Source organism: Salmo salar, chromosome 06 (genome assembly GCF_965601325.2).
Source record: "Salmo salar chromosome 06, fSalSal1, whole genome shotgun sequence".
Taxonomy (NCBI): domain Eukaryota; kingdom Metazoa; phylum Chordata; class Actinopteri; order Salmoniformes; family Salmonidae; genus Salmo; species Salmo salar.
In genome coordinates, this window is record NC_138296.1 from 69,222,561 (window position 1) to 69,238,855 (window position 16,295).

Consider the following 16,295-nt stretch of genomic DNA (forward strand, 5'->3'; position numbering starts at 1 on the left):
GAGAGAGAGAAAGGGGGGGGGGATAAGGAGAGAATAAACGAGACAGTAGTAGTGAGGGTCTAGTGAGTTTAAACTGAAGGCAGGCAGGCAGGTAGTTGACCTGTTAACCTCTGGTATTAACCCATCCTGCCTTCCCTAGTCTATATAGAGGGATTACTGGGGGATTCATGGAACACTGACCCTTTGTTGGCTCAGTTGACTCCTGGTTACTATGCTCTTTTAGCGGTCACATGATCTGTGACAGCTATGATACTGTACCTAGAGGCAAAGGTTCCTCTCCTCTCTTACCTCCTCTCCATCCTTAATGGTTATGTACCCTTATAATCTCCAGCTGGCACAGCCAGAAGAGGACTGGCCACCCCTCAGAGCCTGGTTCCTGTCTAGGTTTCTTCCTAGGTTCCTGCCTTTGTAGGGAGTTTCTCCTATCCACCGTGCTTCTACGTCTGCATTGCTTTCTCTTTGGGGTTTTAGGCTGGGTTTTTGTATAGCACTTTGTGACAACTGCTGATGTTAAAGGGCTTATAAAATACATTTGATTGATCCCCTTCTCTCTTACCTGTCTTTCATCTCCCCTTTATCATGTTCTTCTTCTTCTTCCTTCTTCTTCCTTCCTTCCTTCCTTCCTTCCTTCCTTCCTTCCTTCCTTCCTTCCTTCCTTCCTTCCTTCCTTCCTTCCTTCCTTCCTTCCTTCCTTCCTTCCTTCCTTCCTTCCTTCTCGCCTTGTAATTTCCTCCTACTCGACATCAACCCATCTTTCTTTGTCTTTCTCTCTTTTCCTCCCTTCTCTCGCTCGCTTCTCATCTTCTTCCACCTCTCCTACAATCCCCCCCTCTCTCCTTCCTCTTGCCCTCCTCTCCTCCCTTCACCATCATCTCCTGCCTCATCTCATCCCCTCTTCTCACATCCATCACTCCTGTCGTCCTCACCAAGGCTCTTGGGCAGCAAGTTGCGGACAAACTCGCCGTGGTCTCCCACATGGAGGATGCTGTAGACGCTGGAGGTAATCAGCTCTTCCTGGGTGTAGCCTAGGTAACCCGTCACATTCTCCGACACAAACACGATCCGGCCCTCGCGGTTCACCACAAAAAAGAAGCCGTCCAGAGCCTGGCCCGAAACAGAGGGAGGGACAAAAGAGGAGTGAAACGGACACCTCCGGAGGAAGGGGAACACAAAAAGGGGGGGACCTCAGCCTCTCTCTCAGCCCCAGCCCCAGGGAAAGTGGGCCAGGAACTAACATACTGACACTGGGCCTCACTGAGAAACTACCTCCTGAGAACCACACATACAGTCACTGAATCACTCTGGACAATACAGAGAAAATGTTGAAGACAGAGAGATTCTAACTAATTTGCCGTCATCCCTGAAAATTACATTTGAACTTTTACACAAAAACATACACAATACTTTAACTAACTTTGTATGAATCTACTGTGAGCAGGTGCAATCTAATTACTACCCATGTATTTACTAATGAGCAACCAATTAGATGATTATCTTCTCAATAAGATGATTATCTTCTCAAAAAGATGATTATCTTCTCAAAAAGATGATTATCTTCTCACGAAAGAGTACCTGTGCTTTAGAAAGCGGCATTACTGAATTATCCAATCAATGGATAAGTGGACACTTCCTGTGTCTCTCACTGAAATTCAAATTCCACCAAGCTTTATTATTTCACTCACCTCGAGCAGCAGCGGCCCCAGAGCCTCTTTCTCCACCATGCCCTGACTACTGGACGAGATGTCACTCTTCTGCACCTCGTCTTCCGGTGACATCATAGCCGCTTTCTCTGCAGGGGGCAAATGCAAACATAGATCTTAAGAACAGTTCCAATACGGGGGGACTGAACGTGGGGCGATCAGCCATTGCTAGCATGTATTTTTAGTCTTCCTTATTTTACTGACATCAAACATTACATAGGCATGATGTAATTACTTAGTAACGCCAAGTAATAACTCCTAAGTAGCTTGTTATATAAGTTATTCCCCTCATAATGAAGCTGGTATTATTCAATAGAGAATAATGAACTGTGTGGGCTGTTGATGAACTGTGTTCTGATGACATCAGTCCAGCTCAAAGAGTTAGGGGGACTCAACACAGCACATAACTACAGCATTCTGTAACTGTACTGTACAGTTACTGTACAGCAGCTAAAGCCAACAACTGGAAGTGAGCGGGAAACGGCCTGTTTATTCTGGCATGGAGACCAATGAATACTGCTTGGAGGAGGGTTTCTAATTAAACCATACCCCATGTAGATGCATATATCATGTCAAAAACTCTTAAAAAGCCATTCAACAATGACCCAAATCTCTTCTTGGACCTGGTGTAAGGTTCTACTTAGGACAAAAAGGGCCAAAGAGAGTGATGAGGAGAGGGAGCCAGGGAGGGGGATGGTGGATCTGTGTATTGTCAAGTGACAATGTTTTTTTCTCTTCCTGATCAAAGGCTGCTGACGCCCTGGCCCTGTTGTGGACAGAGAGAAAGATGCTGATCTGAGAGATGATGATTGGTGCCTGAGGCCAGCAGGGTGAAATAGAGTACAGATACAGAGAACTAGACTGAGCTGGATCGGGGGAGGGGGGGAGAAAGAAAGAAAGAAAGAAGGAAAGAAGGAAAGAAAGAAGGAAAGAAGGAAAGAAGGAAAGAAAGAAAGAAAGAAAGAAAGAAAGAAAGAAAGAAAGAAAGAAAGAAAGAAAGAAAGAAAGAAAGAAAGAAAGAAAGAAAGAAAGAAAGAAAGAAAGAAAGAGCAGGGCTGGGGGGATAGAGAGAGAGGGCAGGGGAGAGAGAGACAGGAAGCGGTCCCCAGCTGTGTCAGTTCAACCCATCTCCCAGCATGAACTCACTACACTACAGGAAGAGCATGGGCAGGTGTGTATCTGTGTATCTGTGTTTATGGGCGTGTGTGAGAGTGAGTGAGTGAGTGAGTGAGTGAGTGAGTGAGTGAGTGAGTGAGTGAGTGAGTGAGTGAGTGAGTGAGTGAGTGAGTGAGTGAGTGAGTGAGTGAGAGAGAGAGCAGGGCTGGGGGAGAGACAGAGAGAGACAGAGGGCAGGGGGAGAGAGAGACAGACACACAGAGAGATAGAGAGAGACAGAGACTTTGTCTTTCTTTACTGAAACATTCTCATTTCATTTAAAACTCACCCCCTTTAAAAATAAAAACCCTAAATATATCCTGTACTGCATACATGTACCATACTCACCTTTCCAGCTACCACATGATACAAACCAACATCACAATACCCAAAACAATACCCACTCCTACAACCGTATATCCAAAACACCTTCCCCAGCTATACAGACAGCCCCCCCAACACACCACATCTCCTCAAACATCTCCCCCAGCTATACAGACAGCCCCCCCCCAACACACCACATCTCCTCAAACATCTCCCCCAGCTATACAGACAGCCCCCCCAACACACCATCTCCTCAAACATCTCCACACTTTTTATCCTTTTATAGAACTCAAACTCAACCCTAAGGCGCGCAGAGACCATCCCATTAAACATTAGTAAAGGGTCTGTTATCCCCCGACCTTTGACCCTGTTCCTCCTTGTTAGCCAAATAGCTAACTTTGCCTGAGCAAACAGAAAATTCAACAAAACACATTTGGCCTTCTCCTTGCTCGAATACCTGTATCCCATAATAAACACCCCAACAGTAAAACCCACCCCCAACCTCTCACACAGACATTCCAACAGAGACATTAGTGACATTAACCTGGTGCACACAGAAAACACATGAATCACAGTTTCTCTCATGACACAGAAAGGACACTCCTGCCCGACTCCCGGTTCAACCCGTACCAACCAGCTGTTAGTGGCCAGGGCTCCATGAAGAACCCTCCACTGGAGGTCCCCTGACCTCTTTGGTACTGGGGGTTTGTAGAGCCCCCCCCATCTAAAACCCACCATACTCTCCGCCCCACATACCCCCTGCCACTGATGTGCCTTCACTCCTGTTAGGCTCCTAATGTTCCTAACCTTAACGCAGAGGTTGTAGAGGGCTTTACCTCCCACCCCTTCAAACTCCCCCAGGCTCAGAGTGTTAAAGTCCTCCAGACCCCCTTGCCAGTCTCTGCCGTCACCTGCAGTGGCGGAAACATTGGTGGCCCCTCTCCCTTTGGCCGCTCAAACATCCCCCTTACCGGCTCAGACAGTGCTTCCTGGACCTCCTCCAGGAATCTCTCCAGGAGCTTAAGAGACGTTATTCCTGTTTGTTGTGCCAAGACTTCCGGGGTTTTCCACCCCTCCTCTCCCAGCAGTCTCAGGTCACCCAGCCTTTGTAAACCCCCTGCCATCAGTTGCCTCTGCAGGGTGGCCGACTGGACCGATCTCAAAGGGATGGCTGGGTTGTTGAAGATAGGCTCCTCCCACACCCACAGCCCAGGCTCCACACCTCCTTCTCACGTGGGCCTTAGCAGCTGCCAGGCCCTCAGCATTGCAGAGTAAAAATCTGAGAGACCTGCTGTACTCAGCCTCTCCAGCTTCATGAGGAACAGCTGCCGGTCCAACCCTAATCCGCCAGCTCTCCTCAGCAGCGCGCATGCTGGTTCCCTCCAGCCAACATCAGTATGGTACAGCAGTCTCTGCACCGCCTTTAGCCAGAAGGCAGCCATCCTGCTGTCCAGTTCCACCAGGTCCTGTCCTCCTTCGTGGACGGTCATGTACAACACTGCCGCCCTCAGCCAGTGATGGCCCGACCAGAAGAAGTCCACCAGCTTGCGTTGCAGGTCTGCGAGCAGACCGGCGGGGGGGGGGGGGGTTGAGGACAGCCAGTTTATGCCACAGGGAAGATGCCACCAGGTTGTTAATTATCAGCACCCTCCCTCTATATGACACTTGGGACAGGAGCCACCTCCACCTGGCCAGTCTTGACACCACTGCCTGTGACAGCCCCTCCCAGTTCTCCGAGCCCAGGTACACCCCCAACACTTTAAGCCCTTCACAACCCCACTGCAAACCCCCTGGAAGCAGAGGAGGAGCCCTATCCTCCCATGCCCCACATAACAGAGCTTTGCTCTTGCCCCAGTTTACCTTAGCTGATGAAGCTCCCCCGTACACCTTCAGACTGGTCTCTAGTGCCTGCATATCTTGACCATCCCTGACCATCACAGAAACATCATCTGCATATGCTGACACTGCTATTCCTGTCACCACATCCATGCCTGTCCAGCACACTCCCTGCAGTTTCCTGCGTAGGAGTCCTAAAAAAGGCTCAATGGCTACTGTGTATAACTGCCCACATAGAGGGCATCCTTGTCTAATGCCCCGTCTCACCCAGACTGGCGTACTGAGCCCCCCTCCCACCTTAACCATACATGACGCCCCAGCATACAACAGCTTCACACATGTCAAAAACCTCTTCCCAAACCCAAACACAGACATCACATTAAACAGATACTCATGGTCCACTCTATCAAAAACCTTCTCTTGATCTAAAGAGACCAGTCCAAAGTTCACATTTGAACCTCTCGACAAGTCCAACATGTCCCTAATTAAGAACAAGTTGTCCGTGATTGAGCGTCCCGGTACACAATATGTTTGGTCCTTATGTACTATCGAGTCCAAATGGGACTTCAGTCTGTTAGAGAGGACCTTGGCAAATATCTTGTAGTCCGCACAGAGTAATGCTACAGGCCTCCAGTTCTTAAGTTCACAAAAGTCCCCTTTTTTGGGAAGGAGAGTCAGAGCCGCCCGACGGCAGCTCATCGGCAACTCTCCTACCCCGACGCATTCACGCAACACGCAAAAGAAGTCCTGTCCAATTATTCCCCAGAATTTTTTATAAAACTCCACTGGGAGTCCATCGACCCCCGGTGCACGACCGGGGGACATCTGGGTTACGGCCTCTGCCAGTTCATGGGACAACAGAGGAATGTCCATTTCATCCCTCTGTGCCAGAGAGAGCTTAGGGGGTCCTGCGAACAAGACCTGAGCACACATAGGATCACACACTTCTGCCCTATACAATTCAGTATAAAACTCCACAGTCCGCTCCCGCTTCTCAGCCACCACAGAGGTCACCCGCCCATCAGACAGCCGTAGACAATGCATACCCTTGGCTTCACTGCTCTGTCTTTCCAAACCAAAGAAGAAGGAGCTGGGAGCATCCATCCCCTTGAGCATGGAGAATCTAGCTCTTACAAGTGCTCGCTTTGCTTTAACCTGGAAAGAACTGCCCAGGTCCCTACGTAATTCAGCTAAATTAGCCTGGAGGCCTACATTGCCTTGCCCCACAATCTCTACCTCCATCTCGCTAATACACCACTCTAGTTCCCCCAATACTCTCCTAGCCTCTGAGGATGAGAGAGCTGTGTACTGTTGACAGAAAAGCCAAATTTGGACTTTCCCCACATCCCACCATTGACTCAGAGACTCATACTCCTCTCTTCGCTGCCCCCACCTTTCCCAAAAGGTCTGAAAACCTGAGCAAAAAGTGGCATCTTGTAAGAGCTTTACATTGAACCTCCAATAAGATGCCTGCCGGGGCCCTGGTGAAATAGACAGCCGAGCCATGGTTATGTGGTGATCCGAAAACCCCACCGGCAGAATGGTAGCGGCCAACAGCCTATTGCTCCGATTCCTAGACATGTAAAACCGATCAAGTCGGGCTGCACTCACCCTAGCCCCAAAAACCTTCACCCATGTATACTGTCTTGTGTTTGGATGTTAAATTCTCCAAACATCCACTAGGTCGAACTGATTAATGATGTCCCTTAACACTCCCACTGACACTGAATGATGCTCTTCCCCATTTCTGTCTTTTGTAAAATCCATTGTACAGTTCCAGTCCCTGTGAGAGTTCCTGTCTAAGACTCCCAAATAGAACCCCTCTTTCTCTCCCTGTATTAGGTGCATACACATTTATACAGACAAAACCCATGTTGTTAATTTAAGCTTTAACAACAAGCAGCCTACTCCTTTGAGGAGCAAATTTTTACAGACAGACCCAGTGCAAAAAGGACTGCCACTTCTGCTCTAAGATTTGTCCCATGGCTCAACACACTTGCCCTTTCCACCAGAGCACCCAATCAACTTCATTCAACACATCACTATGTGTCTCCTGCAGAAACAACACCCCTACTTTTTTTTGTTTTACATATTCACCCAACACACTCCTCTTTCCCGCATCTCTGGCGCCATTTATACTGAGCGAGCGTACCCGAAGAGTCTCCATAAGAAGTGGGAGAAAAGCCATCAGAGAAAGAGACCAATAGCAAAGCTCAAAAAGCCCCGGTGTCAGAAAGAAAATATACATCTAAACAGTGTCTGAAGGTAAACCTTTACGCACTGTTGTGACCCACTTCCTCAACCTAAACCGTTTCCTGGGTGAGAGGACACCACGCCCCTCATTTTTCATAGCATGTTGTACTGATCTTACAAACTTTCTCAGATCAGAAAAAAAAAGCCTCAAGATTAACTTTTTTCCCCTTGGTCTCATTCAGGAACCTTGTCAGTTCTCTCAACATGTACTTAGACCCCTCTGCTTGACTGGCTGTCAGCTCCAGGCCCATTGAAGAGGAGTCTGAAAAAAATAACTCCTCATCCTCTTCCTCAGACTCACTTTCCTCCTCATTTCTATCTCCCACCCTGACCACCTGCCTTTCCTCTCTGGTCAGGGCATCCCCCACAGCAACAGGCAAAGTTTCCATGGTGCCTTTGACCACACCCTTTTTCCTTTTCCGCTTGACACCCTCCTCCTCCCCCCAGTCTCTTACACTTCCCCACTATACTCTCCTCATCCACTAGCATAACCTGACTAGGCCCAGCATCATCTACACCACCATCTATAATCTGACTAGGCCCAGCCTCATCTACACCACCCTCCATAACCTGACTAGGCCCACCCTCATCTACACCACCCTCCATAGCATAACTATGCCCAGCCTCAGCTACCCCACCATCTCTAGCCTGACTAGACCCAGCCTCCGCTACCCCACCATCCATAGCCTGACTAGACCCAGCCTCAGCTACCCCACCATCTCTAGCCTGACTAGACCCAGCCTCCGCTACCCCACCATCTCTAGCCTGACTAGACCCAGCCTCTGCTACCCCACCATCTCTAGCCTGACTAGACCCAGCCTCCGCTACCCCACCATCTCTAGCCTGACTAGACCCAGCCTCAGCTACCCCACCATCTCTAGCCTGACTAGACTCAGCCTCCGCTGCCCCACCATCTCTAGCCTGACTAGACCCAGCCTCCGCTACCCCACCATCTCTAGCCTGACTAGACCCAGCCTCCGCTACCCCACCATCTCTAGCCTGACTAGACCCAGCCTCCTCTACCCCACCATCTCTAGCCTGACTAGACCCAGCCTCCGCTACCCCACCATCTCTAGCCTGACTAGACCCAGCCTCCGCTACCCCACCATCTCTAGCCTGACTAGGCCCAGCCTCATCTACACCACCATCCCTGGCATGACTAGGCCCAGCCTCATCTACACCACCATCCCTGGCATGACTAGGCCCAGCCTCTGCATCTCATTACCCACTGCACTTTGACCTCGATTTCCCCTACTGGCGCTTGTACCCTCACCTTGTCTATGGCCTTTATGTGGGCACGCAAAGCTCTTATGCCCCAAATCCCCACACTCAAAACACTGTAGACTATCTGTGCTGGCAAACCCTGCATAGAGCCCCTCCCCATGCCTCACTTTAAAATGCACATTTAGCTGTTGCTCATTGTTATTCAGAAACATAAACACTTGCCTCCGGAACGAAACAACGTGCTTAACGGCATCTGCCTGAAAACCTGCCGACAGTACACGAAAACCACTAGCAAACTTACCAAAACGACTCTTTCCTGATTTGATCATCCGTAATAAACGGAGGCAAATTTGCAACAACCACCCTTGTCGAAGGGGTAGAGAGAGGTGAAACTGGCACCACATCCCTTACAAATATTCCTCTAGCATCTCCTCCACCTTAACTCCATTCTCAGGAACACACCTGAATCCATGCCGTATCGACAGCGCCTCCTCCACCTTAACTCCATTCTCAGGAACACACCTGAATCCATGCCGTATCGACAGCGCCTCCTCCACCTTAACTCCATTCTCAGGAACACACCTGAATCCATGCCGTATCGACAGCGCCTCCTCCACCTTAACTCCATTCTCAGGAACACACCTGAATCCATGCCGTATCGACAGCGCCTCCTCCACCTTAACTCCATTCTCAGGAACACACCTGAATCCATGCCGTATCGACAGCATCTCCTCCACCTTAACTCCATTCTCAGGAACACACCTGAATCCATGCCGTATCGACAGCGCCTCCTCCACCTTAACTCCATTCTCAGGAACACACCTGAATCCATGCCGTATCGACAGCGCCTCCTCCACCTTAACTCCATTCTCAGGAACACACCTGAATCCATGCCGTATCGACAGCGTCTCCTCCGCGCTAGGCTGAGATGCCATCGCGCACACCATACCTTCCAAACCCCAGGAAACTTACTCTGTCCTCTTCCACCCTAACTTTGAAAAAACTGTAGATACCGCTAAACCAAATATTGCATTAACCCTCTACCATAGAAAAATACAATTGAAAGAAAAGACCAAGAAAAGAATCAAGAAAGTTAGTTAGGACAGAGCCCTCCACACCAAACACTCAAACTCCAAAAACCTCCAAGCATGCACTGAGAAAGAGAGAGAGAGAGAGAGAGAGAGAGAGACACACACAAGGCCGGACCTGCCATCACCTGTCATTACTGTACTGTAGGCCTGACAGAAAGAGAGGGTAGGAAGAAAAATACAGTAGGCCTAAATAGAGAGAAAAGAGTGCAAAAGAAGGAGAAGAAAGAGAGATACAGCGAGGAGGAAGACATAAGAAAGAGGGAGGGATTAAGGAAGGGAGGACAATAGAGAAAAGAGGAAGAGAAAGTGTCCCAGTCTTTCTGTTAGCCAGCCTGTTACCCAGAGTCTCTGGGGGTGGCTCTAAATCTACAGTCTGATGTCAGAGAGGCTGTATTATTCATATCCAACCTATCACCACCCCCCCCACACTGTCTTCACAGGGCAGGACTACCCTATAACCATAATGAGGAGAGGACCTCCCTCGCCCCCCCCTCCTCCTCCTCCCCCTCCCCTCATTCCTCACTGACTGGGCCCAGTCTTGGCCGGTGACACCTGATCCAGTCCCACAGAACTGCCCTCCCCTACCTTCAGGCTATGCTCAAACCATACACCCCCACCCCGAGTACTTGGTTCGGCCCCCTCTGGTCTCTTGGCCCTCCCACCCCTATTGGAGGGCAGCTCCCGCTCAGCCCAGTCAAATCTCTTCTGTCCTGGCAACCCAATGGTGAACAAGCTTCCCTTAACGTCAGGACAGTGGTGTCCCTACCCATCTTCCGAAAACATCTGAAACCCTACCTCTTTAAAGACTACCTTAAATAAATCGCAATGACGGCCCCCACCCCCCTCATACATTTGTATTTTTAAATAACTAAATGCACTTGTCTTTTACTACTACCACTGACTTTGCTGAATACTACTTTATTGAGGGAATACGATTGTGATATGTTTTTGTCTCACGCAGTTATCGTAAGATGAATGCAGTAATTGTCGCTCTGGATAAGAGCGTCTGCTAAATTACTAAAATGTAAACGTAAAATGTAGGTCAGGACCAGCGCTCACTGTACTGACCTGTCCCCACCAAGTAGCCAACAGCAGGAGCAGAGAGCGATACTATAAAGAAAGAGGAAGGAGAGAGAGAGAGGAAGAGGAAAAGAGGAAACAGAGGTACTTTTCTCTGTACTCCCGACCACACCAGTCAATCTCCTCCGTATCCTCTCCAGGGAGAAACAAACAGAGATGAGTGTATATTTATGAAGCGCAGGCTGGCCGGTGCCCAGGTCTTAAAATAAGGGTGGCGAGTGAGCACATCACTGTGAATCATGTGTCGTATTCCAGGAGGCCAAGTACTGAAACCAAAAACAAAACACAACAAAGTCCCGCCGTAATTAGGTTATTGGCAAATCAACCAGGGCTGGGTGAGGACTTTATGGTACAGAGACATGAATATCCTACAGCAGGCCTGCTGGTTGGGCCGCGTGCTTCACTACTCCTCAGATACACTACTCTACCACTTTCTGGTTGTCACCAGAGCAGTGTTTAACTTCCCAAGTGTGCAAATGTATGGGCAATTCCAGTTGTTTGGAATTGGTGGGGCTAACAGGATACGGAGTATTTTTCTCCTGTTGAGGATGTGATTTTCTTCCCAAAATAGTTTAGTAACACATCTGGAGTCTTCTGGGAAGTCAGGGTCTGTCCTTGTCTATCTCAGAATCAGATAGGAGAGGGTTGAGAGGGGGAGTGGGTGGAGGGGGACACAGAGGGGGCAAGAGGTGAAAGAGGGGAGTTTGTTGCAAGGGCGAGAGAGAGAGAGAGAGAGAGAGAGAGAGAGAGAGAGAGAGAGAGAGAGCGAGAGAGAGAGCGAGGGGCACAAAGGAGCGGAGTGCGGGCCTAGGGAGAGGAGGGGGAGGGGAGGGGTGAGCAGAGCAGTGTGTTCTTGGTTCTCCCTGCGTAGGGGAAGCACGGCTGTGCGAGAGGCCCTCTTGCACAAGGTCAGGGGGCAGGGATCTCAGCCATTGGCTGCTCTCTCACACATCCTAGCTCTGACTGACATCGCAGGGGCCGCTAGGACCCTGACAACCTCATGCCATGGTTATGTCAGCTCGAAGTAGGCTCATGCGGGGGGGGCATAAAATAAACAGAGGATCTCATCTCGTTCAAGAACCCCCAAAGCCTTACAAGGAGAAAAACACACACACCCTGACCCTAAATGTTCCCCTCATTTCACTGAGGCTGAAACAGGGAAAATGGCACCTTCTACACAGCACAGAGAGGCTTTTGGAGAGCCATCGTTGCGTGTGCTAATTCTGGTGCAGGCAAGTGAGCGCCACTGTTTACTCTTACACTTCTACTCCACTGCGTCTCCCTGCCTGTCTCCCTGCCTGCCTGTCTCCCTGCCTGCCTGTCTGCCTGTCTCCCTGCCTGCCTGCCTCCCTGCCTGCCCGCTCAAGGCCAACACCAGCCCTCTCTTAGTCCATTGGGCCTCCGGTACTACCCTATTCCAGATAGGAAACCAGGGCTGGAAGGAATATTCTAATTTATACTAACGTTCTGAGTCTCCAAGCCTATTTGTGATGATGGGAATCAGGGCCAGGAATTAAAAGACGTTCGAGCAACTACGCCTTTCTGTTAGGCAGCCATCTTAAGGCCTTTGGTGTGTGTCTAATGTATATACACTACAGTGCTGCTTAGAAACGCCGCTGCTTGTGTGTGTCCATACTAACAGGATGCTTGATGGGATCTCTGATGGCAGGGAGAAAGCTGGGGAAATAGATACTGAACCATGTAGTCCCTTAGACACAGATCTTGGATCAGCTTTCTCTCCCCAAATCCTAACCTTAAACATCAGAGTGAAAAAGAAAAACCTGACCTTAGATCAGAGCCTCAGGGACAACGTCATCATCATCCTACTCTAACTGCTTTAGTTTCCATCCAGGCAGGGAGAAAGCTGGGGAAATAGATACTGAATCATTATTCCAATGGTGTGGTCGTAACATACTGAGTGTCATGCTCAGAGGTGTCCCAAGTTAAATGAAAATGTTAAGGCGCGGACCTAAATCGGACACGGTTGTTTTCAACAGAGGGATTTAAAGGCTTGTAAAATAATCTCCTGCATCACCTCGGTCTAGCCCATCATTTCAAAGCCTATAGGTTCCCATTCGTATTAGCGAAATACAACTACATTACTAGTACATTGGTATTGATTTATTACCTACACTCTCAGAAAAAAAGGTGCTGAATTGTACCTAAAGGGTCACAAACGCTTCACTGTAGTGGTACCTGGTAAGGTACGCCCATTACACTATTAGTTACAGATACTTAATTGTACCCTTGCAGTTCATACCTTTAGGGGACAAGGCAGTATCTTTTTTACATATAAACGCAGTAAAAAAAGAAACGTCCTCACTGTCAACTGCGTTTATTTTCAGCAAACTTAACATGTGTAAATATTTGTATGAACATAACAAGATTCAGCAACTGGGAAATAAACTGAACAAGTTCCACAGACATGTGACTAACAGAAATGGAATAATGTGTCCCTGAACAAAGGGGGGGGGGGTCAAAATCAAAAGTAACAGTCAGTATCTGGTGTGGCCACCAGCTGCATTTGGGGCGGCAGACAAGGTAAAGATCTGTCGTTCTGCCCCTGAACAAGGCAGTTAACCCACTGTTCCTAGGCCGTCATTGTAAATAACAATGTGTTCTTAACTGACTTGCCTAGTTAAATAAAGGTCAAATAAAAAAAACTAAAATAAATTAAGTACTGCAGTGCATCTCCTCCTCATGGACTGCACCAGATTTGCCAGTTCTTGCTGTGAGATGTTACCCCACTCTTCCATGTTACCCCACTCTTCCACCAAGGCACCTGCAAGTTCCCGGACATGTCTGGGGGAATGGCCCTAGCCCTCACCCTCCGATCCAACAGGTCCCAGACATGCTCAATGGGATTGAGATCTGGGCTCTTCGCTGGCCATGGCAGAACACTGACATTCCTGTCTTGCAGGAAATCACACACAGAACGAGCAGTATGGCTGGTGGCATTGTCATGCTGGAGGGTCATGTCAGGATGAGCCTGCAGGAAGGGTACCATATGAGGGAGGAGGATGTCTTCCCTGTAATGCACAGTGTTGAGATTGTCTGCAATGACAACAAGTTCAGTCCGATGATGCTGTGACATACCGCCCCAGAACATGACGGACCCTCCACCTCGATCCCGCTCCAGAGTACAGGCCTCGGTGTAACGCTTATTCCTTCGACGATAAATGTGAATCCGACCATCACCCCTGGTGAGACAAAACCACGACTCATTGGTGAAGAGCACTTTTTGCTAGCCCTGTCTGGTCCAGCGACGGTGGGTTTGTGCACATAGGCGACGTTGTTGCCGGTGATGTCTGGTGAGGACCTGCCTTACAACAGGCCTACAAGCCCTCTCTCAGCCTATTGCGGACAGTCTGAGCACTGATGGAGGGATTGTGCGTTCCTGGTGTAACTCGGGCAGTTGTTGTTGCCATCCTGTACCTGTCCCACAGGTGTGATGTTCGGATTATCTTTGATGGTCCTGAAAAAGGGACGCTTCTTTTTTTGCTGAGTTTAGTCATAGAGTACAAAAGCGTACCTTTAGAAAAGGTACAAATGTGAATTTTTGGGGTACCACCACAGTGACAAAGCCGTTTGTTCATTTGAATAGGCACAAATTGACCTCTTCTTTAAACCAAGTGCCTCAAGTGTACACGCCTCTCCGCCATCCCACTTCTGACACCAATGTAGCAAATTCAGGGGGTAGCCCCACCTGGGACTCAAACCTGGGTCCTGCGACAAGCCAACACTTGAACCATTATGCCAAGAGATCTGTGTTGGGTAAGGTCTGTAAAATATGAATTACAGCTATTTACTGTCACATGTTATGTTAACCTTTAGGACTTTAATTAAGAAAACAATAAACCACTTAAACTGGTACAACACCTCGATTCAAGATTGGCCCCCACAAAAAAAAATTACTGAAAGCCACGCCCCCCACTAAGCCACGCCTCCAATATAATGAGGCCCCACCATTATAAAACAGTATTGAAATTCTGTAAATAAAATGGGCAATTCTTCTTCATCATTGTACCTTATGGTGGCTACAAATATTTACCTTTTTTCAATACAATGTTAATTTGTAGCTTTTCTGCTTAGCCAAGGTTAAGATCAGTACCATCAAGAATCATAAGGGTACACAAAATATATATTTTTTTGAGTGTGTGATGATTGTACCTTTATATTCCAAATATTTGGTACAAAAATGAACCATTATTCTAGATTATCCGCACATGTTGGAGCTGTGAACACAAGCATTTCGCTACACCCGCAATAACACCTGCTATATATGTGTATGTGACCAATACAATTTGATTTGATTTGACAAGTACCCTAAAAGGTAATAATGAACAGTACAGTGAGATGTGTACTTCTGAAGGTACATTATCTGTACTTTGACATTTTTGTACCTCAGGGAACAATACTTTACCCTAACTTAACCTTTTTCTAAGAGTGTGTTAACCCCCAAACACATAGAGCTGAGAATGATAACAAGATGGGTTGGGACCCTGAGACAACACTGGCTAGATGTCAGGGGCTGGAGGGAGGCTGCCTTGTGAGAAGCTCTGTTAAAACGGGTGAGAGGCCATGTCCAAACAGTGTTACCACTCTTCTGCCGAGGTCAAGTTCAGAACCCAAAACGTATTCAGGGCCCTGGTTAGGCCTGGAAACAAGCTGATTGTACGCTTCAGAGTGGCTCAGGCCCTGGGGATGTAGAGATGTGATATTTAAGTTTTTCATTTTTTATACATTTCCAAAAACCTGTTTTTGCTTTGTCATTATGGGGTATTGTGTGTAGATTGATGAGGGAAAAAATATATTTAATCAATTTTAGAATAAGGCTGTAACTTAACAAAATGTGGAAAAAAGTCAAGGGTTCTGAATACTTTCCGAACGCACTGTACATTACTCATACTGTTTTGATGAATAAGTCATCAGATAACAAAATACATGGAATGAAACGCTGCCACTGACAGCAATCCACCCAATTATACTATTGTAAGATGACTTTAACGCCCCCATAGTGATTGAGCAACTCTCGGCAACTTCATTGGCAGCTTACAGCAATATTCTGAATACATTTGCTGTGCATGTTTTCCTCAGTCGTCTGAATGTCCCCCTTAGTTCATAGAACTGTAGTTGTGTGAGTAACCTTCGATATCTGCTATTAGTGGCTGGGACAAATGTAGCGGTAAAAGTGCACATCTTGAAATCATGTCCCTGCTACAGGATAGGGCTCTATCTTTTGAGCAGTTATTATTATTATTATGAGCTATTATCGACTATGACCCCATTCCTGGAAGCTCAGACTCTCAGGAACACATGCATATATTATGCTTCCATCTAGGACGCACCAGCTGTGCAGGACTCATTAGAAGAGGAGTTATGGATCTGAACTGAATAATTCTAAAACATTTCTGCTGCATTTCAATCACTCCAAAGCATACTTCCTTTGGCGTGGAACTTGACATTACATGATTTGACATATCTTTGTATTAACTTTTATTGAGATATTGGCAATAAGGCCAGAATCAAACTAGTTTGATTTGTTTCTGACACAAATAACTTGATAGTGAATAGATTGATTCATGTATGAATATATTTGACTCTGTAATCCCCCCCCCCCCAACTCCTGCTT

The 16,295-nt window shown here is 47.8% G+C and overlaps 1 protein-coding gene across 4 annotated transcripts in view; it reads right to left on the minus strand.

Annotated features, from left to right (window-relative positions):
* Window positions 1–16,295, minus strand: part of LOC106607631 (nuclear receptor coactivator 1) — a 96,022-nt gene that overhangs the window by 16,179 nt on the left and 63,548 nt on the right. For all 4 annotated transcript variants that reach the window (XM_082976919.1, XM_082976918.1, XM_082976917.1 and 1 more), the window contains 2 exons: window positions 1,683–1,789; window positions 927–1,104 (listed from right to left, as the gene is read on the minus strand). In XM_082976919.1, the coding sequence (XP_082833045.1) occupies window positions 927–1,104; window positions 1,683–1,789 (285 nt within the window). The remainder of the gene's footprint in view (window positions 1–926; window positions 1,105–1,682; window positions 1,790–16,295) is intronic.